Source organism: Cololabis saira, chromosome 22 (assembly GCF_033807715.1).
Source record: "Cololabis saira isolate AMF1-May2022 chromosome 22, fColSai1.1, whole genome shotgun sequence".
NCBI lineage: Eukaryota > Metazoa > Chordata > Actinopteri > Beloniformes > Belonidae > Cololabis > Cololabis saira.
Window position 1 is genome coordinate 21,755,448 of NC_084608.1, and position 26,181 is coordinate 21,781,628.

Sequence of the window (26,181 nt, forward strand, 5' to 3'; positions counted from 1 at the left end):
ATATATGTATGCATACTAAATATAGTAATAATGCACATATATATATATATATATATATGCCTTAGGTTTTTACCGGCATGGTATCAACCATTAATATGTGTGCAGACAAAAAAAAAAAGATTTTTTTTTTTTTTTTTTTTTTTTTTTTTTTTTGTCCCTCTGTCTGGGCCGCTCCCCTATCAATCACATGCCTAGTTTGCCTTTGCGTTAATCCGGCTCTGGGTGTGATACAAAACTAATAAGCATTTATTTGTAATTTCCAGGATGTTTGTCCCGCATCTCAAAATCTCAAAACATCGAGAAGTCTGGCACTGACCGTTTTGTTCAGAGAGATGCGCTCAGCGGACTCCCGCATGGCCTCCTTCCTGGAGATCACCTCTGACCTCTCCATCTCCAGACCACTGGTGAACAAATTCCTGCGGGCCATGTATCCAGCCGTTTCTTTCACCCTGGCTTCCTCTGTATCTGACAATCCTGTAGCAAACTCTTGACTATGGGAGTCACCGGAGTGGAGCCGGGGATGGATGTCGAGAGTAAGACGTGGCATTAACATTGAAATAGCCTCAATATTTTGCAGGAAATTAGTGGATAACCAACTCGAGACGGGGAATAGTTTGTTACCTGCCTCTGAAGATAGGCACTACGTAGCCGATGATTTGGTTCTCTTTGTCCAAAGCCAAGTAAGATGGCTTGGCTCTCTTGGGTGTGGGGCTTAATCGGCTTTCCTCCAGCCCCAAATGTGAAGACACTTTTAGTCTGAGACATACAGAAAACCATCAGCCTGGCACACGGCCAGTCAGAGCAACATGTTATGAACACGCGTGGGGGAAGGCAGAGCCAGGGGTGGATTAGTTTGTAGATTAAAGGAAAGTGATGGGGATGTTTTAGTTTGAATCACAGCCTCTTTTTCCACCATTTGCTAACAACATTTATCTAGTCCAAAAACCAACAAGGGTTCTTTAAAACTTGAGTTTAAGATGGTTGACATGAAAGACTGTTTGTTCTTCTAACTTCGGTGTTCACAAAATGTGACAAATGGGTGAAGTGTGCTCCAACGAAATAAGTGAGTGGATTATATTTCATTAAAATTGCAAAACAGTGCATAAGCATTAGTGTTAGATGTAATGTTTATTGGATATCCAGCCTCTCCTTTATCGGTTCACCTAGTGCCACTGGAAAAGAGGGGGACTGCATTCCCATTACGAGATAACATGGACTTGATAAAGAGGCAGTGGCAAGAGAAATGATAGCACTCTGGTTCAGTTGTCCCTTTAACTTTGTATATTCAGCTAACTTTCTAAGACCATGTTCATAAAAAGGCATTCCTTGTGTTGAATGATTATGCAGGGACCATTTAAGTGCAGAAAACAACTTCCGCCACCTTGGCCTTTAAATCACCATCGTATCATAGTTAATCTCCTCCTCGGCGCACGGGCTTCTTGGATATGACCATCAGACCTCTTCAATAAAACCTAAGCTCCCTGACCTGTTCACACTCTCCCGGACAGTTTATTTAAAGATTTGAGAGATACTGATAGGATCACTAAAAGGAACATTGGGATACGAAAAAGCTCACTCCATCCTATTGACGTGAGGAACTCAACATTCATGACGAATCATGAACTTTACTGCTGTTCGTGCTCCAATACATGGTGCATGTTTATAGATTGGTCTCCATTTGATCAATATACCATTAACCATTTAATTAGCACAAAGAAATCCCATGATGGCTTTTGACCCATTAATGTAAAAAGATTAAACATCTATCCTGCTTTAGACGGGCTGGATAACACGACCGACCACTAAGGGACAACAGCTCTTCATAGTTTCCATTAGCCTACACAGCCAACCTAATTCTCTCCCTCTTCCATGTAAAGAATTAATCTAGTCTGGTCTGGATTCCACCTCTAATATGTGGAGTAGGAACACTGGTTAATGGCTGTGAATTACTCTTGCAGTAAAAACTTGTGGATCCAAGGTGTCCCTAGCCATTCTCGGCAGCCATCTTGGTTGTTTTGAGTAGCGGCAATTGGATACTGCTATATAAGACGCTGTATAAACGCCGCTGTGATTGGTTCAATGCATTTTATACAGGTGGGAATGCCTTTGAAAGGGAGTGAGTCCATATAGACTCTAAATTCAAGATGTGAATCAATGCTGCATACACTGAATCTTTCACTCAAGCTTATCTAACAGGTTTTGCATCGAATAGAGTAAAAACACCAGATTTTACAGAGGGATGGTGAATGTAAGACTTGGGCATACAAGCACACATGGGCATCTTTCAGGCTTCATGCAAAGAGCTTCATGCATGACTGAAGGCAGTTTTCATTTGCCGTAAAGAATGATAATCCTCAGCTGTGTATGAGAGTTGATCGATGTGAGGGAAAACTCAAGGGGGGAGAAAGTTTGTTACTTGGTGTCAAGGAAAGCCGATCCCAAAGCTGTTACAGGGAAGTAATGCTACAAGGGTGACGGAGGTGAACCTGATCAGCTGGGGGAAGGAAGGGGAGGGAAGGCCAAGGTGTTAGGGAGGTAGTAGGGCTTTCCTGGGACAAAGAAGTGGACTGATGAAGGTATGATCCTCCATCTTACTCTCCTGATCCTCCTCCTTACCCCCTGCTGCTGCTGGAGGCGCTGGTCGCGGCGGCAGCAGCGTATCTGCTGCTGGAGGCGCTGCTGGCGGCGCCAGCATATCTGCTGCTGGCGGCGGCAGCATATCTGCTGCTGGAGGCTGCATATCTGCTGCTGGAAGCAGCGTATCTGCTGCTGGACTGGTATTGGCTCATTTTAGACTCTGCCTCCGTGCTACGGTAGCCACCGTCGAAGTGGCGCTGGTCCTTCCGGTAGTACGGTATAGTTCCAGACATGCTGCAGGCTGCTCCTCGTACAAGCACCTCCTGAGTTTCTTCTTGTCTTGTTTTCTGTTTGCCGTGTTAGTGTTCAAGAGTAGGCGTTAACTTCATATACAGCTGGTTTGACACAACCATGAATCTGTAAGATTTATAAATGTCTTCTATTGTGCTAAGAAAATGTATCAGTTTCTTATAACAAATCTATCTGACTGTAATAAAAGTATTTCAATTAACCGTCACTGGATCCAGAAAGACAGCCTCTCAGTGACACAGTAGATCCAGTAATCTCAAACATCAGCTACCAAGACATATAAGTATCAGGCAATCAGGCACTTTGTCATCATGCTTAGAGACATATGCATCATCTACAACCTGCCATCCACACCTTACCCCTGCAGAGACCGCTTACCCTGCACAAAAGCCCTCAAATTCCAAGCTTTAAGGGACAAAACGGTCCAATTCCACGTTTACAGCCTGATATCCCAGAAAGCCCACAGGTAGGTGCGTACAGCGCTGCGGTCTACACAACAAAAATAAGATTGGCTCTTGCCAGGGTGTCCAGGCAGCAGTCACAACCTTTTATGGTGAGGGAGGGGATAAATATAGATGAGAGCAGAGAGCAGGGGGACTCAACTACTATAGTGAAACACATTTAAGGGTGCAGGTCTTCGTGCCAGTGAGCATTAGCTTCCCATTAATGAGGTAAATACGAGGAAGGATCATTGCTTGATTTTCCACACATGCTTCGGTCTTAATCAGGGTCATGATAGGTCGTTTTCTCCAGTTTAGTAAAGAATCGAATAGTAAAATATGATTTAGTCCACTTGTTTTCTTAAATTACCTGGATCTCCTTAAAATCATTGTTACTTTTTCATTTATTTAACCAACTTTAGTGAAAATAAGATACACGACAAATACTGATTCACTTTTTATAATCAAGTCTCCACACTTTAAAATCAATTCCACATCTTCCTGTAAGGACCTGTATCCTGTTCTTTTTTTTCCAAGACTTGAGTGCATTCAGTTTTATTATCTTCCATATATCCCCCAGCATGCCGTTATCTCCCAGCAGCAGCCTCAGCTGTGACCGATACTAACTTTAGTTAATCTATTGTTACTCTCTTCACATACAGCGAATGCCAGGTACTGTAGGTCTCTTCGTCACTTTCTCTTTCAGCCTCACTCTCATTTATGGAAGCAAACGTTCACACGAGTGTTCGCTTTGTCTCCGTGGTCACAAAGACAAAGTTGGATAAATGTACCACTGAAAGTCCACCGTCTGATCTTTTCATCCATTAGTTGTCAATGTGAATATGAATGAACATTTTTTATAATAATATAAATAAATCATTTAAAATATTTCATTTTGCAGAAACAGACACTTGGAAAGTGTCCTGGAAATTGACTTCCACGTAAACATCTGGTAAGATGCCACGATAAATATATCACTGACCGCTGATCCTTTTGTGATGAACAGAGCTCCTCCCTGGACCTCGTCCACCTCATTCCCACATAATACACCGGTCAGGACGACAACATGCCTGATATGATGTAACAGCCATGTTGAGCCCATTAATAGAGATCAGCCCACCGCACTGACATCTTCCTTCTCAAAACCTTCTGATCCTTCTGGTTCACAATACTTTGTGCTGCTGAATGAATATATGGCACTTGTAGTAAATTAAGTAAATTACCAACATGGCAGTTTTTAAACACAGCAGCTTGAGTGTTCCTTTTAACGTCTGTCCTGTTTACATCACTGACAGTCTGATGATGTTTTTAATCATGTAATCCATCAATTTGGGAACATCAATTTGAAATATATGTTGTGCAGTTTGATAGTGTCACTTATGAAGCTTGTACAAATAAAACATATTCAATACATGTCAATTCAATGTATTTATGACTGACAGAAGACACTCAGGATGATTGGTGCTGTCCATTAGGTTTTTCATTTGAAGAAGCTCTGAAGGCTCCAGAACAATCCATCTGAACAGAACCGGCCTGCTTTATATCTTTATTCAGACCCCCCCACCACTGAGTTTGATATATCTGCCCCAATAGATGAAACTGCACTCTCCACATGGACTTAGATAAGAAATGTGACTTGTTTGGTACAAGAACAAGACAAGTTGTCTTTCTCAGGATTGAAACCTTCTCCTGGTTCAAACTACAGTTGAAAAGGTACCCGTGAAACCCACATAGCTGGTTCACACAGGCCTTCAGGACTGACACCATCTGGGCTGGGGGCCTTGTTCTGTTTCAGTCATAATGTGAAATATGAGACAATGTGTTTTAAACAAAGATTAGATTAGATTTATATTACATTAGATTTATTTTATTTGTCCCGCGGGGAGATTTATCTTTACTTGCAGTACATTTCATCAACACCAACAATAAATACATGACATAACAACAAAGACAACATAAAAGTGGACTGACAGAGCAGCAGGGCCTGCTGTTTAGGGCAGCTATGGCTACAGGGATCAGGCTTTTCCCCAGTCGAGCCCTGCTAAACTTAGGACTTTAGGAGGCATGATGAACTTAGTAAAAATATTTCAATTGTAATGTCCATGTCTTATTTGCTTTTCCGGTGTAACTCCTGGTATTGCTGTGACCGAAATTAATGTAAAACCGGACAATAGTCATCAGTTTTTCCAATTTCTTGTAAACATCCTGAACTCAGTACTGGAGTTGAGGGGGGACGAGGGTGGGTGGCATCCCCCCCTGAAATAAAAACGGTCCAAATCATCCCCCCTGTAAAACTGCCATCCCCCCTTTTCATCCCTTATGTCATTTCATCAATGAATGTGGTTTTACTGCTATTTCAACATTTAGAGTCATCACCAGAAAAATAACACCAGAAAAATAACTTATTTGACAATTTTCACCTGTTTCAAGTAAATTTTCACTTGAAATAAGTAGGAAAATCTGCCAGTGGGACAAGATCTTCTTATTACAAGCAAAAAAATCTTGTTCCACTGGCAAATTTTTCTACCTATTTCAAGTGAAAATCTACTTGAAACAGGTGAAAATTGTTGTTTTTTCCAGTGATGACTCGTTTTAAGTGCAATGAGATTTTTTTGCAGTGATCCATTTTACTTATCCTGTGAAGGACAGAGTCATATTGATAAGTTCAGAAAACTGTTTTTTATTTTTGTGTTTTGATGTATTAGATGTAAGCCCAGTGGATATTTAAAGCTTACAGAAGGCTGCATTTAACTGCTGCTATGTCATTCCTGCAGTATTTCTGCAGGTGTTTTGGTCAGTGCTATTATTTGTAATATATTATATTATTTGTAATCAGCACAAATTATCTGTCCCCATATGATAAAATCCACCATCCCCCCTGATTTTTTTTTACAACTCGAGCACTGCTTGCAGGGTCACGGGGTTCTGCTGGAGCCTATCCCAGCTCATTTCAGGTGAGAGGCAGGGGTTACACCCTGGACAGGTCACCAGTCCATCACAGGGCCACATATAAACACACAAACCATGCTCACAACCACACTCACGCTCACACCTACGGGCAATTTAGAATCACCAATTAACCTAGCATGCATGTTTTTGGACTGTGGGAGGAAGCCGGAGTACCCCGAGAAAACCCACGCAAGCACGGGGAGAACATGCAAACTCCACACAGAAAGGCCCCTGCCGGGCCTGGGAGTCGACAGTGCTAACCACTAAGCCACCGTGCTGCCTCCATGATGAACTTTGTAAAAATATTTCAATTGTAATGTCCATGTCTTATTTGCTTTTCCGGTGTAACTCCTGGTATTGCTGTGACCCAAATGAATGTAAAACCAGACAGTAGTCATCGGTTTTTCCAATTTCTTGTAAACATCCTGAACTATAGGCTATATCATGTTCAGAGGTGGAAAAAGTACTGAAAAAATTTAATTGAGTAAAAGTATCTTTACTTTGCTTAAATCCTACTCAAAGTAAAAGTAAAAGTACTCATCTAAAAATGTAATCGAGTAAAAGTACAAAAGTAGCCTACTTCATTTAAAATGTAATTTGAGTAAAAGTTACTTTCCGTTATTTAATGCCAAAAAAGGACGAGTCACGAATCAAATCCAGCACAAGTTGTTTTAATCAACTTCGAGGCATATTAAAGTTAAACATCCACACTTGTTCGAGTAAATTTTTTTACATGCTGATGTCTTGAATGCTGAAAGCTCCGTTGTGCCATGCAGGCACAAGTTTGGCCAAGGGTTTTTGTGGTTTTTGTGGCTGGTTTCTGCCCGCATTTAATTTTTTCACCATATATTTTGTACAGTAACGTGAGGGGGTTCAAATGTAGCGAAGTACAATACTTGGGTCAAAATGTACTCGAGTAAAAGTAAAAATTGCATATTTCAAAAACTACTTAGAAAATTACAAATTACTCATGAAAAGTACTCAATTACAGTAACGTGAGTAAATGTAATTTGTTACTTTCCACCCCTGATCATGTTTCATAGCTTTTTCCCAGTGATTTTACCCACCTTTTAACGGGAAACTCGCCAAAGACTGAAGAAAGTATCAGCAGAAACGAAAAGTGTATGTGATAACAGCGCACTCTAGTGGTCAGATTCAGCACTGCAAACGTTGGTCGGCTTTAAAAATTAATTAATTCTCTCTCTCCTCTCTCTGTAGACTTGCTGTACAAGTCTGTTTAGTTACATCACATTGCTCTAATTGTTAATGACAAAAGGGACATGTACAGCTGCTTTATTATCGCCTTTAAAATAGACATGACAGCAGGACTCAAAACACAGATGTGGCCTGTTTTAACCTGTGAGTCAACATTTCCATATGTTACCTCTGAGGTCCAGCAGCACAAAGCCTCTGTTTACAACACTGACTGCAAAACCAACTGTTGTCTTACTCATGCTTGACACACAGCTTCTATAATGATCTAGGATGTCATTATTTCCTCTGTATTGTTTTCATTGTTATTGTTTTTTAACCTTATTGAACAAACTTGGAGTTCGAGTTAAACCCAAAAGTCCTTTTTTTCTTAAAAAAAAAAGAAATACTGACATCAAGCGGAGAAAAACGTGAAAAGGGCTTTAAAAACTATCAAGTGCTACAGAGAAGGATAAGTTATAGGTTTCAGTGACAATGAAAATAAACTTTCCAATCAAGTAGCCTGAAGTGAAATGACAACTATGTTTTGCTTAATTAAACAACAGTTCATTTCATATCATATACAAGTTAAGTGTCTTCCTTACAGATACTATCCCTCATCCTCCCACGGGGATCATTTAAAATGAACTTAGCTTTTATGACAGGGATTGCAAAAGGATGTGAGCTTCCTTCCCTTAAAAGGGCATATCCAGGAATTTGGACTCGGACAAGGGAGCGTTTCTGGAAGTTACATTTACCCAAACGGGGGTGTCACGGTTTACTATGTATTTTATCAACGATTATATCGGAATATGTATTTCCTTAATAGATTATAAATGGTTATAAAACGTATTATTGCCGTGTTTTGATGATTAAAATGGTTTAATATCTTTTATATATAAGTACAAATGTTTTTAGTGCCAAACGCGGCCACCCCTATGTTCTGAGTTGGTTTGCTCCGTTGTTTTTTACGGAACCGCCGGAGCGATCAGGAAGTGAAGGGCGGTGGTTGAGCAGAGAGACGACCAGCAGCGGCTAACTAACGAGGTAAAACCTGCTTAAACTACTCACTTTACCGCTATATCTGCAATTATCTACCACTTATAAATAACAAACAGCAAAAAATATTGAAAATGTGTGTTTACTCGACACGCTAATGTCGTTTTTAGAGCGTAATGATGGAACTAGGATGAGCTGCGTGGCTAAGGTCTTTATGGCAAATGCAATGGCGTACGGCTCATTACCAGAAAGTGAACTCTTCCTAATTACAAACTTGGCCGCTGCTTAAATAACATTTTCACTTCTTTTTTTTTTTAAGATTTTGGTTTAGCCTTAGTGTTATAGTTTTATGGAGGATCAAAAAAGGCCGGAAAGCATTGAGAGGGCTGTAAAAATGCCAGCTGTTGTCAGAGGAAATGGTCCATTTCTAGTTTATTTGGCTTTTGAGTTGTTTAACATTTTTACTTTTGTTGGCAAACACAACCATGGTAACTTATATCCTTGCTCACTAGGAGGATGTTAGTTAGTTTTTTTTAAACCATAAATGACTATGTCAATTATGATGTTTTTCATTCTAATTAATAACTTTGGTAAATACATTATAAATATGTATACACACATTTAGATCTGGTTGGATTGATGAATTTTTTTCTGGATAATTGGGAACTGCTGCGCCTTTCACTCTTTTTTTTTTTTTTTTTTTTTTTTTAATTGTATACATGATCAGAATCAGAAAGGGGTTTATTGCCAAGTTTGTCAACACACACAAGGAATTTGTTGTGTTGATTGGTGCAATACAGTAAAAATAAAAAAAATATAAAAGCAAACAAATATATATGGAGATAAACTAAGATAGAATAAAGTAAAATGTATAACAGAAATGTACAATATGAGGATTAAAAAGTGAATATGAATATGAATATATGAATCTTTACAAAAAGTGACATAGGATGACAGATAAAAAGTATAGACAGAAATGAACAGTATAGACAGAAATGTACAATATGGGGTTTTTAAAGTGTGATAAATGTGAGTCTGTACAAATGTTACGGGGGTTGGAATATTTACGTCAAATGTTAAGTCATTTGTCGATTTAAGGTACATTGTCAAATTCCCTGTCTTGTTTGACCTGACTTGGCCAATAAACCTGATTCTGGAGGTGGAATGGTAGTTTAGTGGTCAGTTTTCTTTTAAGTTGGCTCAACATGGAGCTGTGAAGTCCACATTTTGAGCCATGTCCTGATAAGGGCATCTGTCCTCTTATCAGAAGTTCTCTCATCTCTAGTGAAGACAGTAAGCTGACCAACCTAGAAACATGAGCAACATTTCCATTTTTAGTTCGGTGAGGGACACCGCTCTGGGGATTCACTGCCAGAGAATTAACCGGCTCTACCAATGAGATCAAATCTTATTTTGAGTCACGGCGCGATCCACTTTGCCTATGATCACATTGTCGTCTTTTTTACAAGTGGATGGCGGGGGGGGTATTTACTAAATGGTTAATTTTCTGGCATTTATTTACACTGACTGTTAATGTGGGTTGTTTTTTGCTTCCAGAGATACACAAGATTCATCATGTCTAGCAAAAGGGCTAAGGGAAAGACCACGAAGAAGCGCCCTCAGCGCGCGACTTCCAATGTCTTCGCCATGTTCGACCAGTCCCAGATCCAGGAGTTTAAGGAGGCCTTCAACATGATCGACCAGAACCGTGACGGCTTTGTTGACAAGGAGGACCTCCACGACATGCTGGCCTCACTGGGTGAGTAAAAGTCTCAGTTTTCATTTCAGGATGAGCAAAAACCTGAGTGGTCATTCTGCACTCATTTTCACTCAAGCTTTTACTTTTATAAAAACTAGTTCTAAATTCATTTCCATCATTTTTTTTACTGGCTCTGGAAGTCTACAAAGTCTGGGGTTGAAATTTTTATATTTTTAAGAGCCCAGGGAGATTTGAATCAGATTGGATTTACTAAAAAAAAAATGTTTTATATTTTATTTAAGAGTTTTAGATTTACTAATGTCTGACCAGAAAGAAGTGTGTGTTTGTCTGTTTCAGCTACAGACTTGGTTTTACAATCAGATTCCTGGGTCCACCTCTTCCAACTATTTTCCCTTACGCTTGCAGTGCAAACACTGAAAGAATTCACAAAGATTGGGAACTTTCAGGGTCACTATTTACACAACAAAATCTCCCCTTACACAAAACAACCTGGATCACGGGAGCAAGCCCAGACCAAAGCAAGACTTAATGATTAGTTATGTGGAAAATGTGTCTGTGCAGCTGAAACTACGACTTAATCATGAGGTCATCTTAAATGTGGAATTCCTGGGCTAACAACACAGTCCAGTCAAAGTTGCACCTGTAGATAATTATTGTTCTTACCATTGTATTCAATCCTTTTGAAAAATTACCATGATTATAAGTGCATCTGGCCTGATTTTCTACAGGGAAAAATCCAACAGAAGATTACCTGGAGGCTATGATGATGGAAGCTCCTGGACCCATCAACTTCACAATGTTCCTCACCATGTTTGGAGAGAAGCTCAACGGCACAGATCCCGAGGATGTGATCAGAAATGCATTTGCTTGCTTTGACGAGGAGGGGACAGGTAAAGTCTGACTACATGTCCTGTCATTTTGCCTTATTGTGTAGTTTTTACTTAAACGTAAAGAAATGCAGTTTTGGGGAAGCGCTTGAACTAGTACCATGAGTGAAAGATCTGTCGTCATAATGTCTTGCTTGAAACAATCAGAACAGTTTTGTGAAAAATTGTTTCACAAAAATGGTTATTTGGTTAAAGTCTTAACCTTTTTATCTGATTTTTCCTGTAGGTTCCATCCAGGAGGATTACCTCAGAGACCTGCTCACAACAATGGGTGACCGATTCACAGATGAGGAGGTGGACGAGCTCTTCAGGGAGGCTCCCATCGACAAGAAGAATAACTTCAACTACGTTGAGTTCACGCGCATCCTAAAGCACGGTGCCAGGGATAAGGACGATTAAAGAGCCAAAGCAGATTGTTCCTCTGAACTGCCTTTCATTCATCAACTAGATCACCATGCTGCATGTCTCAATTCTTATGTGAATTAAAAAAACACCCAATTTAAAATGAACCAAAGCAATAACTATCCGTTCTTTTTGCTGTAAACTTCCAGTTTAGCCGAATTCTCACATCTGAATGAGGAATAAAAATATATATCCACAGATGTTAGATGGCAGCACTTTGGAAGCTTCAAGGGATACAACTTTGCTATTTACTTCATTGGGTTTACCCGAATTTATACATTTTATAACAAACTTTTTAAATAAAGCCCTCTATCAAGCTGTCTTTTGATCGTTTCCTGTCTATAAATGTAATCTGAATGAGTGGTCATGTTCTGTCTTGTGTTTTTGTTTTTTTTTCACCTGGGGTAAAACATTCTTGTGCACCAACTTTCTTTCTGGACCTTGTCTTGACAAGTCTGTCCTCCCTTTTCATCAAACCCATTGAACATGTGCCGACGAGCATTGTCTGGATTCTTTCTATTAAAGGGATAACAGGGAATGTTGCTGGGGCAGATTGTTGTGGTGGTTTATTTCACTTTGTTCAATGACATCTGTGCTGATGCACGATTCCTCCAAACGGGGAGTGGCCAAGTAATAAAAACCATTATCTATGAAATGTGTGGATGTTTGGTTATCAGAGAAGTGTGCTAATAACCCATCACATAACCTCCATTAATTTTACTGCATTATTAACAGGATTTACTGAAAATATACTTTTATGAAATCACTTCCAAGTCCAGTGAAGGCCATTGCCTCACAATGCTCGGTTCAAAGTGATTCTTAAATGTTTTTTTTTTTGTAAAGAATGGGCAGTCATGAAACTTTTTTTTCCCCAACCTCTTTATTGATTTTACAAAAAAGGCACATTATACATTCCAGAAGAACATTTGCATCAAAGAACACTGAGCGACCAATGAGTAAAACAAATCAAAGATAGCGAAAAACAAAGGGAATAAACAAAAAAAAAATGAAAAGGGCAAGTGATCAGTCAGGAATTCGGGTACGAAGATGCTGGGCTTTTTGAATCATGCAAGATTTTAAATATTTTTTGTACTGAATTATTTTGTTTAGATATCCAATAAAGATTGGATTAATTTTCAAAAAGTGACATTTATGAATAAAAATTTAGCCAATATAATTAAATTATTGATTCCAAAGTATTTTTTTGTCCTCCACTTGTAAACCAAATTTAATGCTTTCAAATGTAAGAATAGGAATGGTTTGATCATTATAGGTTATCCAGTATTGGGAGCATCCCAAAAGGTCCTAGTTAGGCTACAAGAGAAAAAAAGATGCTCTAAGGTTTCGATGTCTGCGTTACAAAAAGTACAAATATTCAAATCTAAATTAATTTTTATGTAAAAAATCATTACATGGTTAGACCTCATACATTATTTTAAAATGAACTTCTTTAGGTGGAAGTGGAAAGGAGAGGTAACTGGTTTCTTACTTAATTAAAAAACTAATTAAGTATAATGTTAAAACATATGTTTCCTCTTCAAAGGTGAAGAGAAACACACCAAAGTAAAATTAGTTCTCAAGAATTTATGATTGCATTTTTTTATCTATAAAAATACAACCATCTATAACTAAACATGATGAAACTACATATTTCGTTAGGTAATCTCAGATTGGTAGTGTGAGTTATCAGCGCCATCTAGTGTCTGAATACTAGTTTACTACTAGTTTACTAGAATACTAGTTCCGCGGTGCTGCCTTTTGGTTCCCTAAAAGCTAGGAATTAAAAATGTCATTTCAGTTTCAAAAGTAAAGACGTTTCTTATCAAGCTCATGGCTTCGTTTGTAATAAAAACATTTAATAAGGTCAACACGTAAAATGTTAAAGGGGTTAATCCTAAAACAAAAAACACCGTATTACACAATGATGAAATAACCCGTATTTTAATTAATTATTTGATTAATTATTTTGTCAACAAACACATTTAACAAAATTGAATTGAGTGTAAAATGGTATTGAAATTCATTTAACATAAGCTATTAAATAAGGTGAAATAGCCGGCAGATGTGACGTTTACCATAAATTCCGAGGTATCGTGAACGCCTCACAGTGCTTATGGAACCAAACGTGGTTCCGTAAGAACCGGTGTTTTGACCCTGAGCAGCTGTCAAAAGGTCCAGGTTGGTATTTTAACTGGTTTTAAGGCTTTGTTTGCTATATATTTCTAACTAAATCGATGTTACAGATTTACTTTAAGTTTACAGCAACACAAACAGTTAAAAGCCCGTAGATGGGACGCTAAGATCCAGCTAATGCTAGCCAGCACAAAGCCTCATGGGGTTGTTTATGAAACCAGAGGAGTTGCTGCTGCTAGTGTTGCAGGATTATTTGTGTGGGTTTGGATCTGCTTTCATATATGTGTTGTTTTTTTAATCCAAGATCTTTTTTCATTGAAGTTTTCACAACGTAACAAAGGTGTAATGCTGAATGCTAATTACCAGAGGTGTCAAAAGTATTCACACTCATTACTCAGGTAGAAGTATAGATACTACAGTTTAAAAATACTCCTGTAGAAGTTGAAGTATCAACTCAAGTATTTTACTCAAGTAAAAGTATAAAAGTACTGGTTTCAAAACTACTTAAAGTATAAAAGTAAAAGTAATGTAAGGGGGAAAAAAGCCATTAAGGACAAAAGCCATTGAAAATGAATGCATCTTAGTATAATGTAAATATATTAAAGAACCATATATGTGTACTATTGAGCATTAACATGTGTTTCAGAGAGCAGGAGATATGATGACTAGTTGCCTATAAGCATTGTAATGGTGCAAAAAGTCAAACTTCAGAGGCATGTTATCATTTATCCTAACCTTTATTGGAATGTACATCCAAGTTTAGTTGCAGGAATCTGAGGGAACGGATGTAAGAACAAAACTGGACAAGAACATCTGAAACAACCACAACCAAATTCACTCTATCCGAATGGAGCAATTTAACTGGATAGTTTTTTGTTTCAAGGCCAAAATGAAATAGAGTAATGAGGCTGTTTTTAAAATGTAAGGAGTAAAAAGTACAGATAATTGTGTGAAAATGTAAGGAGTAAAAGTAAAAAGTCGTCTGAAAAATAATTACTCCAGTGAAGTATAGATAACCAAAATTTCTACTTAAGTAAGGTAACAAAGTATTTGTACTTCGTTACTTGACACCTCTGCTAATTACAAGGATTTTGGGTAGGCATGTTAATCATAGCAAACACCGGTGTACAAAATGTAAAAAACTATTAAACAGTATGAAAATAAATAAAATAATAACAAAAACAACCTACAGACCAAACTAATCCCTCCCCTGTCATTGCCAGAATACTAATCACAATATGAGGTCATTTTAACATTAAGAGCCTGCACTAGGAGTAAGTAAGAGATGTGTAGTAAAGTTCACAGGGTCTGAATGCTCCTAGAAAAGGTCCCCACACTTTCTGGAACTTTGATTGCTGAAGCGAGTATCTAATTTTCTCCAGTTTTAAGCAGGACATGATGTCTTCCAGCCATCGTGCACGAGTAGGAGGGAAGGTTCTGTTCTGTTCCACCTGAACAGAATAGCCCGCCGAGCCAAAAGGGAGGCAAAAGATAAAGTGTGTCTCTGTGCAGTGGTTAACTTTCTTTCTCCCTCCATGACCCCAAACAGGGCAGTCAGTGGGTTTGGTTCTAATTTGATTGAGGGGACCTATTATGAAGAACACGTTTTCTCTTGCTTTAACATATATAAAGTGGTCTCCCCTCAGCCTGCCAACTCAGAGAAGGAGGAAAGCAACCAAATTCTGCAGTGTCTGTCCAGTAGGGATGGGCGGTATGGACTAAAACATTTATCACGATAATTTCTGGCATTTATCCCGATAACGATAAAAATGAGGATAAAAAAAATACCAATTCAACTCCACCTTTTTAACTATAAATCTTTCGTTCTTTCTTTCTTTCAGGCTCATTTCTTTCTTTCTTTCTTTCTTTCTTTCTTTCTTTCTTTCTTTCTTTCTTTCTTTCTTTCTTTCTTTCTTTCTTTCTTTCTTTCTTTCTTTCAGGCTTCTTTCTTTCTTTCTTTCTTTCTTTCAGGCTTCTTTCTTTCTTTCAGGCTCCTTTCTTTCTTTCTTTCTTTCAGGCTCCTTTCTTTCTTTCTTTCAGGCTCCTTTCTTTCTTTCTTTCTTTCTTTCTTTCAGGCTCATTTCTTTCTTTCTTTCTTTCAGGCTCATTTCTTTCTTTCTTTCTTTCTTTCTTTCTTTCTTTCTTTCTTTCTTTCTTTCTTTCTTTCTTTCTTTCAGGCTCCTTTCTTTCTTTCTTTCTTTCTTTCTTTCTTTCAGGCTCCTTTCTTTCTTTCTTTCTTTCAGGCTCCTTTCTTTCTTTCAGGCTCCTTTCTTTCTTTCTTTCTTTCTTTCAGGCTCATTTCTTTCTTCCTTCCTTCCTTCCTTCCATAAATCAGCTTTACACAAAAACGTCATCAACGGGAATTTATCATTTTTACCACGAGATGACAAATTCTTATCGTGGGGAATTTTTTTGACGGTTTATCGTGAACGGTAAAATATCGCCCATTCCTACTGTACAGCCGCCCGGATGAGCCGTCGAGTGTGATGTGGATCTACGAGCCGTTCAGATTCTGCTCCCGTCGTTACGTAACGACGGGAGCGATGCGTGAAACAACGCCCACAACTAACTCCGCCGGCCGGAGCTTCCGCCATTTTTTCGTAGCGGTGTATCGCGTCATTCAGGCAGCCAATCAGCACAGAGCCTCATTATCATAGCCCCGCCCACTCAGAATCCCTCATAGATAATGAGGTTAGTTGAATGGGAAGATAAAGACATGGCTCAGAGGCTGAATTTCTAATTTATTTAGCAAAAACAATCAAAATCTTGTTTTTACAACATTCAAGGCCTGTTTAGAATAAGTATTAGATGCCATAATAGGTCCCCTTTAAGCACCAGAGAGAGTGTGTGAAAGACTTCCCTCCAGTACTTGTTTAGACATGGGCAGGACCAGTAGATATGGATGAGAGAGGCTTCTGCACATTTACATCTTACACAGTATGGACTAATATCTCGGTACATGGAGGATAACTTTGCCTTGGAAATATGAGCCCTGTGTACCACTTTAAACTGAATTAAGCAGTGACGTGCACACATGGAGGTTGAATTAACCAATTTGAGTATGGACTCCCAGGTATCCTCCATATTAGGGATGGGCGGTATGGACTAAAATATTTATCACGATAATTTCTGGCATTTATCCCGATAACGATAAAAATGACGATTAAAAAAAAATACCAATTCAACTCCACCTTTGTAAATATAAATCTATCACCACATTCAGTCTTTGGAGCCAAAACACTGCTCTAAAAGATACTAAATACTACTAAACGTCATCAATGGGAATTTATTCTTTCTTTCTTTCTTTCTTTCTTTCTTTCTTTCTTTCTTTCTTTCTTTCTTTCTTTCTTTCTTTCTTTCTTTCTTTCTTTCTTTCTTTCTTTCTTTCTTTCTTTCTTTCTTTCTTTCTTTCTTTCTTTCTTTCTTTCTTTCTTTCTTTCTTTCTTTCTTTCTGGCTCATTTCTTTCTTTCTTTCTTTCTTTCTTTCTTTCTTTCTGGCTCATTTCTTTCTTTCTTTCTGGCTCATTTCTTTCTTTCTGGCTCATTTCTTTCTTTCTGGCTCATTTCTTTCTTTCTTTCTTTCTTTCTTTCTTTCTTTCTGGCTCATTTCTTTCTTTCTTTCTTTCTTTCTTTCTTTCTGGCTCATTTCTTTCTTTCTTTATTTCTTTTTGGCTCATTTCTTTCTTTCTTTCTTTCTTGCTCATTTCTTTTTTCTTTCTTTCTTTCTTCTCAAAACGTCATCAACGGGAATTTATCGTTTTTACCACGAGATGACAAATTCTTACCGTGGGGAATTGTTTTGACGGTATATCGTGAACGGTAAAATATCGCCCAGCCCTACTCCATATACGTGTTGTTTAAACGTTTTGGTTTTTATTCCAGTGGGAGCCGATGAGTCCTGGAGCGGACACATGGCTCTGAGGCTGATCCAGGGTCTCCCCCTCCTCGGGATCCGCTGTCGTGCCGGACCCGTGTGTCGCAGGCGTCTCCAGAGGACGTGCACAGCGGGTCAGAGATGTGTCCCAGCGAGAAGAAAGGGCTGTGGACATGTCCAGGACTCCCGGACCAGGAGCCTGACCACCATCGTCAGGGAGCCCTTGTTTGTGGCCACCAGCTCCGTCGGGCTCCACAGAGACTCGGTGCCTCGGTTCCGTCTGACCCAACTGCACCGACCCCCAGTGGCCGAGGAGGAAGGTTTTCAGGGTCTCCTGCAGAGCTGCTCCTCCTCCAAGCAGGTTCTCAAACTCCTGGGATCGGTGGAGATCATGTCTGACACCATGGCCGCGGCGGTGCTCCATCGCGTGGCCGACCTGGAGGGGGATGGAAACGCCCTGACGGACCCGTCGGTGCTGGAGAAGGACGTCATCCGAGCCCTGTGCTTTCAGCTGGAGCAGGACTCGGAGCGTCTGACGGACGCTGGGCTGGTGTCGGCTCTCCTCGCCTGCACGCGCCTCTTCTTGGACCCCTGGAGCACGCTGATGGTGCGGCTGGTGTCGGAGAGCCAGACCCGGCTGGACACGGTGCAGATGAGCGTGGGGCAGCTGTGCACGCTGGGCCGGGCCATGCTGGCCATGGAGGGTCCGGGCAGTGGGATACTGGAGCAGGTGATGGAGCAAATTCAGAGGCAGAAGCCTTCTCAGTGGAGCCTTGCAGACCTTGTTGCTGTTTACAGACTTCTGCAAGGAGGTGTAGGTGGAGATGGAAAGTACAGGGACCTTCTGAATGCCATGCACACTCATGCTGTGACGGTCACCTCCATCATGGGTCCTGCGGCCGTCAGCGCGGTGCTACATGCGCTTGTTGCTCTGAATCAGATGCAGGCCACACCTCTTGTAATCAATTTGTGTAAACAAGCTGTGCGGCATGTTCCCTCCTTCACAGATGAGGAGCTTACCCATGTACTCGTTGCACTGATGCACTTTGGTCACAGCGATCATTACTTCGTGGAGGCGATGGAGAAGCACGTCCCCACAATGGCCTTCACATCAGACGCAGAGACGGTTTCCAAAGTGGTCCAGTTCTTCAGCCGTAGGAGGATCTTGTCCACGACAGTGTTTGACGCTGTTGCTGAGAGCTTTGTGTACCGAGCAGATGATTACAGCACCAGCCAGGTGGTCAGGCACATCACGGCCTTCGGAAAGCTGGGCTACCTCCCACCCAACGCAGGCCAGGTTTTCAGGAAGGTAGAAAACATCCTGCGCACGCGGTTTTCCCACTTCCAGCCTCGAATGCTGCTCAACCTGCTCCACGCCTGCACCCTGGTGGAGAGGTTCCCTGTCAATTTTGTCTCCAAAGTTTTCAGCAGTTACTTTCTCCAGCAGCTACAAGGTGAAACATCCTCTCAGAAACCCACAGTACACAACATTAACGCATGAAACAAAACTAGGGGTGGGTATTGGGAAGGACCTCTTGATACGATACGCATCACGATACTTGAGCCACGATACGATACAAATTGCAATATCCCGATTATGCGATATATCACGATATTCTACATAGTTCACCGAAAAATTTTAAAATGCATTACACATCCTAAAATCCAAGTTGTATATATGTACATCAGATGATAGTGATAATGTATTGGACAGACTGATTCAAAACAATGTAATTCAAACTTTCCATTTTAATTATGCAACATATTTGCATGAAAAAACACACTGAAACACAATAAAAAGTGCAGTGTGTGCATTATTCTTAGATACAAAATACTCAAAATAAAATGCAGTGTCTCACCCACACTGAAATTGAAATCACAAAAATACAGTACAGCTACTTGCCCCTGACTTAAAATGACAAAAATAAAATGCAGTGTCTCACCCACACTGAAATCACAAAATAAAGTGCAGCTAGGGGTGGGCAACAATATTGATACGGCAATATATCGCGATACATACATTGAATATCGATATCGTATCGGGAGATTATGTATCGCGATATATTGCCGTATCAATATTTTTGCCCACCCCTAAACAAAACTGTTGTTGACGATTGTCGCACTTGTTGCATTTTGTGCCGTAGATCAGGACGCAGGACTCAACCGAGCTGTTCTGGCACAGCTGACTCAGCTCTACATGACTGTGAAGTTGGAGTGTCCCTTCTACGAGGTAAACAGTTTCAAAGGTTCAACACTTTGAGAGTAAATGAAACATGAAGACACACCAGAATCTTATTCCTTCTTTAATTTCTATTTGTAGAGATAAACCCTTCCAATACCTATTATACTTCAGAAAGAGTTGTCATTTTCCACACTATTGAACTTTGATTTTAACAATATGGAGTATGCAAATGTGGGACATTTCAGCTGTACATCTTAACCGTCTGCATATGTGTATCCCACAATACAATGTGCCGTTACAGCAGGACACTGACCTCCAGTTGTGCCACGGCGTAGTTTCTTCTACAGTTTCATATCGCTTAATAACGATGCACCAATAAGCAGTGATACTCTATACTGTGTATTTGTACATGAAGGATGAAGTGTGCAGCTTCAATTTTCTCTTGGTTGTCCAGCTTAGACACCAAATAAGTGGAAAACCTTTTAACCACTTTGATGAGTTAGTTGTGAGATGTTCCCGTAGATTACTTAACATTATTTTTATCACATTCAATTCAAAGAATCAAGCTGAAGAATCAACTCGTTTTCTTATGCACAAGATTCAAATATCTGGTAGAAAAATGCATGCATTGTTTGTTTATATGCAAGTAAATAGATTGTTTCTGTGCCTGAATTTAAATGTCATCATCGTTAATGTCATGTTATTATATACACTACTATATAATACTTATATACATTTGGGTTTTGTGTTTATTTGTTTTTGTCCTATAATTAGGGTCCCAGGCTCCTTCCAAAGTACCGCGTCAAATCTTTCCTCTCATCTGCTCGCTCTGTTGAGACCCCGGTCGATCCACATCTGTACAACTCTGTCAAAACAGGACTGGTGGATTTGCTGGGAGAGCGTTCCTACTTTGGGTCCAAAGTTCTGACACAATATTGCTACACACTCGGTATGTGTGTGAATATACTTTTTTTTCCCATCCCCATATCTTTCCTGTTTAGCCATTATTATTAATATTATTATTTTGTCACAGATGTGGAGATAAAACTTGATGAAGAGGGGTATGTGCTGCCTGCCAGTCACACTGAAGACGTATTCAAAAGGTAAAGAGTTTGTTCAGCGATGGCTTTTGATTTTTGTACGATAAAGTTAATTTGAAAGCAAACAAAGTCATGTTTCTGCTGCAGGATAGCTCTTTGCATTGACGGACACAAGAGGTTCACTACAAACAAGAGGCAGTTGCTCGGAAAAGAGGCCATCAAGCAGCGACATCTGCGGCTCCTGGGATATGAAGTCGTTCAGGTTAGATCCTCGTTATCAGTTTTCCTAAAGATTTGATCTCCGTAGCCTCCCACTTTAGTTACTTCTGACAATTACTTTTCTTGTTTGTGACCAAATTAATGTTTTTTTCTCTTTCCTTTTCCAGATTCCTTATTATGAATTTGAAAAACTTCATAGCAAGACCAGTGTGGTGGAGTATCTTCACCAGAAGATCTTCCCTCACACGTACAGGCTGAGCTGGTGATGAGGATGCTGTAATTAAACATGTTGTGTTGATCTTTGTTAAAGCTTAAAAACAAAATAAAATCCATATTTATTTTTGCTAACAAGTCATTGGTTTTGCAGTGTTTAAATGATTGATTTAAACATATTAAATAACACTTTTTATAAAGTATTCAAGCAGTTTTGAGTTGTCGGAAAATATAATTTATTTTGTTGTTGCTGCAGAAACTGTACAAAGTTAAAAGAAACCCATTACCCACAATCTTTCAGACGCACCGAGACGAGCTCAGTCAGAGAATAAGTGATCAAACTTTAATCAAAGACGCAGCACTCTCCATCATTCAGACAGAAGATGCTTTGGTTTTCATAGTTTCACTCTAAGGCCAGGAGTGTCAGCTGGATAAATATAAAAGAAGGCTATGATACATGTAAAACTAGCACATCATGTGTCCGGTTTGGTCTTTTATGTAGCAGGAATCTGAGGGAGGCCAAACTCATCCACCAGCACACCATCCTGAAACACAAAAAGAAGAGTGGTCATGAATGAAAGCCATGAACAACTGGGAGTTTAAACAAATGAGAAAACAAAATGTTGGAGTTGTTCAGTACCCTGTTGGTTGACTTGTCTCCCGGGAGCCCCTCTGGGATGGAGGGAGCGGTCGCTGCCTCGTCCAGGTAGGAGCTGTCGTCATCCATCAAGAGTTCATCTCCCAGAGCGTCCAGCTCTGAGGACACAACGTTTAAAGATTAGAACAAATGACACTGATCAGGAGCATAATCAGCTCAATAATATTTTATTCATCTCAAAAGGTCTCATGCCGCTATGACTTTATTTTCAGTAGGGCTGGGTATCGATTAAAATGTCAAGAATCGATTCGATTCCGATTATTAATATTCAGAATTGATTATCATGATTCGATCTGATTCGATATTGATTTGGCTTAGTGTTATTTAAAATGTTTTTTGAGCTGTTGCCTGAATTATGACTGTAAAATAACTAGTGAAATAATAATTTCTAACTAAAAAATAACTAATAACTAAGAAATAAATAACTCAAACAGGCCTTTCAATATCCATTTAAAGTGCAAAAAAGAAAGAAATTGCAACAGTTCATGCAGTAAACAAATCATTTTAGCTTATCTAATTTATTCTGTCACCACGCACACATTGCCATGAAGCACCTGGCATTTTTCAGAAGTGTCATGACAAACTGTGTCCGACTACTGAGATTAAAGTTCACCTGGCGAAAATGATGGGAAAAAAAATAAATAAATAAATAAATCGATCTTTAGACATAATCGATTTTTAGGAATTAATATGAGAATTGATTTAGAATCGGAAAATCGATTTTTTCAACACAGGCCTAATTTTCACTTAGTCTATTTTTAAATTAGTAATGAGCTCAAAGTCTCAAGGAAAAATAGGCATTAAAATAACTTCACAAATGTTTTGTGTGTCATTCACACTCAAAATTACAGTAGTTGCGTGTAAAAAGCTGCAATTGAAAATTAAATCCAAGATTCCTCATTAAAACAGCTCAAAGTGGATGTTTTTCTGGATATTGGATTTATCTAAAGTTTTGCAAGAGCTCATCAGATCAAAAAAGGAATGTATTGGGTGTTTTATTCCAGATGGGAAGCTTTAATATGGTAAGTTTAATATTAAGATATAGAGTATATGGGCACTGTGTTTATTTTAAAAAGTTAATGTTTTTGACTGAACACTAATTAAGTAGCGATCAGCTTCTGCTTTACTGTATATGGATTGTTTGGCTTGTTTTGTTTCTACATCGTCTTGGGGAAAAAAAGGTTTAGTTGACTGTGGCGATGCAATGAACACTTTCCAAAAGACGTTTCATCTTTGTTGCAAGTTCTCCATTTAATAACTTTCATACTCCTGATCTGATTCTGGCTCAAATGTATTGTTGGATTTCTAGACTTGCCATTGTTGAAAAAGTACCCTAGATGAGCCAAACTGGTTGGAAATGGCCATCTGATGTTCACTTCAAGCGTAATTTATATTTATCTATTCAGATGGTGAAGAAAATATGAAAGCCATCACACCTGCAGCTTTAGACCAATATCTGTTTAGTGTCTGAGGAAAAGAAAGAAAAACAGACACTTCTCCTCACCTGCTTCCAGATCATCCTCATCAATGTCAGGAGTGCCATAGCTTCTGCCCAGCGCCTCCTGGATGTCATTGGCATCCTCCATCATGTCCTCCAACTGGTCTTGGATATCCTTTTTTTTTTTAAAGAAAATGCAATGTATGAAAAAGTTTCCCAGACAAACACGATGTACTAAAGTCAATGGTTCATCTTTTAAAAGCACAAGTAAGCTTTGAATTTGCCATTTTTCTTATCAGAACTTTTAAAAAATAACTTAGTTTAAAGCCATTATATGCAAGTGGGAGCATCATAATACATGAAAGTTTATCCATCAACCCCCGGCAATAAAAACAAAAAAGTACCCCTCTAGTATGAGACAGTGATATCACAAGACGTCCCCACTCATTAGCACAATAATGTCAGTGGCTCTTTTGTCAATACCAGATCTGTGTGCCCCCTGTGGTCAAAAGTGGTATTGCTACATAGAGTGGCTTTAAGTCTACATTAAACTTTGTCTTAACTAAATCAACTGCTATTTAGTAAACCTGGGATCAGATATAAAACACACAAAACATACCTCAATTTTATCAATATTCACATTCTTGTACGCTTTCTTCATGTCCTTCAGGCCAATTTTCATGGCATCAACCTAAAAATAAACACGTCATTAGCAGAAATCACATCTTTAGTAGTTAAGTCTTCCAAGTAGACGTCACATCTCTTACTGTGGTTTTAGTGTCTTTGAGGGATTGGATAGTGTAGTTGGCTTGCTCCATGTTAAAAGACTGCTGCATGAGATTATCTCTCTGGCTCTCGTACCTTAAAAGACGCAATAAAACATATTTTGATCAAAGAGGGACGACCGACTAATGTCATCTGAGGCTCATACATGAATTTGGTAAGCTTAATAATATAAACTCCCGCTTTGAGAGTGATAAACATTACTTACATCCTCTTCTGCTTCAGAACTCTCAATGCCTTTTGCTTGACCATGTTCTAGAGAATGGTAAATAAAGCAGAGAAAGCACATTATTAATTCATAATGACTGCTGTTATGATGAAAATTCAAGCAAAAAACAACCATATAACAAAACTGGGTTACACCTAAATGCTGCAATCTGTAAACAAGAATCACAAAAAGAATCAGTGACTCAGCTTGAGTTATTGGTTGTGAGTGTGTGTGATAACTGGCTACGTGCTTCAGTGGAGTCATTGTTTTAGACCGAACCAAACCCTCCTCTGTTTTACTTCAGGATCTGCTTCTCAATCCCACCTTTGAAGGGCCATCTCTCATCTTTTTCATCTGATCCTTGTACTTGACAAGTTCAGCATCTAGTCGGGCGATCTTCTTGTCGATGGACTCCGACCGAGAATCAACCTACAAGTAGACGACAAAAGAAAGACTTTTATTAGATTAGATTCAACTTTATTGTCATTGCATAGAGTACACGTACTGAGACAATGAAATGCAGTTAGTATCTAACCAGGAGTGCAAAGAAGCAGAAAGTGAGGAATGTACAGTCGTATAAAATAATGAGGTATAGTGTGTGCAAAGTGAGCAGCAGTTTTGTAAACTGTAACAAACTATGAAAGGATATACTGTAATATGAAAGATATGTACAATACAGTAATGTAGTAAATTATGCTGAGACTAGAATTTTTTTTTATTTATTAACCAGGTAAGTCAATTGAGAACAGTTAATTAATTTACAATGACGACCTGGGCAAGAGGCAGCACAAAGAGTCAAGCACATACAATCACAGTGAAACAAACAAGCAAATGCGATATATAAAAAACACAGAACACATAAAAAAATATGAATAAAAAGTGTTAGCGCTGGTCCGGAAGAGTTACAAGCATGTGCAATGATCACAGATGAATGTTGGGAGTATATTGTGTTTTTCGCAGACGATTCCAATCACTAGCAGCAGCGAACTGAAATGAATTACGGCCAAAGAAGGTATTAAATAGTTAATGTAATTGCTTGAACGTAGGTTCCAATTACTGATGTTGATATTAAGTAGTAAGCCAAGATATGAAGGGGTGCTTCCAGTGATGGTTTTGTAGATGATGATACCAGTGGATCAGTCTACGGGAGTGAAGTGAAGGCCAGTTGACGGGTGAGTAGAGGTTACAGTGATGGGTATTAAAAGAAGCACCTGTAACAAAGCGGATGGCGGTGTGGTAGATGACATCAAGTTTGTTGAGAAGGGTTTTGAAGGCAGACCTACAGGACTGTCTCAGAAAATTAGAATATTGTGATAAAGTCCTTTATTTTCTGTAATGCAAAAATGTCATACATTCTGGACTCATTACAAATCAACTGAAATATTGCAAGCCTTTTATTATTTTAATATTGCTGATCATGGCTTACAGCTTAAGAAAACTCAAATATCCTATCTAAAAAAATTAGAATATTCTGGGAATCTTAGTTTTAAACTGTAAGCCATAATCAGCAATATTAAAATAATAAAAGTCTTGGAATATTTCAGTTGATTTGTAATGAATCCAGAATGTATGACATTTTTTTTTTTTTTTTTTTTTTTTTTTTTTTTTTTTTTTTTTTTTTTTTTTTTTTTTTTTAAATTGCATTACAGGAAATAAAGAACTTTATCACAATATTCTAATTTTTTGAGACAGTCCTGTATATACTATAATCACTGTAATCTAGAATTGGGAGGATTGTCATTTTAACCTACTCTATAATAGAATAGAGAAGAATAGAATAGAATATGTGCTTTTGTGCTGTCTATGGATATTTTTTAAAGCAATGTAGTCAATTTTAACCAGCTCATGAGCTGAATAAGGGATGTGTCCACACTAATTCAGGTAGTTTTGGCATTAAACATGTTAAATGGTTGGTTCTGCTTAAATTCCGGAAAGCTGACAACAGCCGAATCAGTATCA

At 38.9% G+C, this 26,181-nt stretch overlaps 4 protein-coding genes across 10 annotated transcripts in view; 2 read left to right on the plus strand and 2 right to left on the minus strand.

Moving 5' to 3' along the window:
* myom1b (myomesin 1b) overlaps window positions 1–3,403 on the minus strand; it is a 45,716-nt gene extending 42,313 nt beyond the window's left edge. For 6 of the 7 annotated variants that reach the window (XM_061713786.1, XM_061713784.1, XM_061713782.1 and 3 more), the window contains exons 1-4: window positions 3,265–3,403; window positions 2,617–2,924; window positions 622–756; window positions 317–491 (exon numbers count right to left, since the gene is read on the minus strand). In XM_061713786.1, coding sequence (XP_061569770.1) covers window positions 317–491; window positions 622–756; window positions 2,617–2,870 — 564 coding nt within the window. In that variant the 5' untranslated portion in view covers window positions 2,871–2,924; window positions 3,265–3,403. The remainder of the gene's footprint in view (window positions 1–316; window positions 492–621; window positions 757–2,616; window positions 2,925–3,264) is intronic. The other variant, XM_061713787.1, reaches the window with a different exon arrangement.
* A 4,997-nt stretch (window positions 3,404–8,400) lies between these two features.
* myl12.1 (myosin, light chain 12, genome duplicate 1) lies at window positions 8,401–12,129 on the plus strand. The gene is made up of 4 exons (XM_061713104.1): window positions 8,401–8,513; window positions 10,023–10,224; window positions 10,914–11,075; window positions 11,299–12,129. Exons 2-4 carry the CDS (start codon window positions 10,041–10,043, stop codon window positions 11,469–11,471), a joined length of 519 nt encoding a protein of 172 aa, XP_061569088.1. The 5' UTR covers window positions 8,401–8,513; window positions 10,023–10,040; the 3' UTR covers window positions 11,472–12,129.
* Window positions 12,130–13,580: 1,451 nt separating this feature from the next.
* fastkd3 (FAST kinase domains 3) lies at window positions 13,581–21,192 on the plus strand. Its single transcript, XM_061713433.1, has 7 exons — window positions 13,581–13,652; window positions 17,490–18,935; window positions 19,626–19,711; window positions 20,438–20,612; window positions 20,697–20,766; window positions 20,851–20,965; window positions 21,090–21,192. Exons 2-7 carry the CDS (start codon window positions 17,519–17,521, stop codon window positions 21,186–21,188), a joined length of 1,962 nt encoding a protein of 653 aa, XP_061569417.1. The 5' UTR covers window positions 13,581–13,652; window positions 17,490–17,518; the 3' UTR covers window positions 21,189–21,192.
* A 155-nt stretch (window positions 21,193–21,347) lies between these two features.
* chmp5b (charged multivesicular body protein 5b) overlaps window positions 21,348–26,181 on the minus strand; it is a 76,023-nt gene continuing 71,189 nt past the window's right edge. Inside the window, exons 3-9 of the mRNA XM_061713434.1 lie at window positions 24,547–24,651; window positions 24,223–24,269; window positions 23,999–24,092; window positions 23,851–23,922; window positions 23,298–23,406; window positions 21,776–21,891; window positions 21,348–21,680 (exon numbers count right to left, since the gene is read on the minus strand). Coding sequence (XP_061569418.1) covers window positions 21,630–21,680; window positions 21,776–21,891; window positions 23,298–23,406; window positions 23,851–23,922; window positions 23,999–24,092; window positions 24,223–24,269; window positions 24,547–24,651 — 594 coding nt within the window. The 3' untranslated portion in view covers window positions 21,348–21,629. The remainder of the gene's footprint in view (window positions 21,681–21,775; window positions 21,892–23,297; window positions 23,407–23,850; window positions 23,923–23,998; window positions 24,093–24,222; window positions 24,270–24,546; window positions 24,652–26,181) is intronic.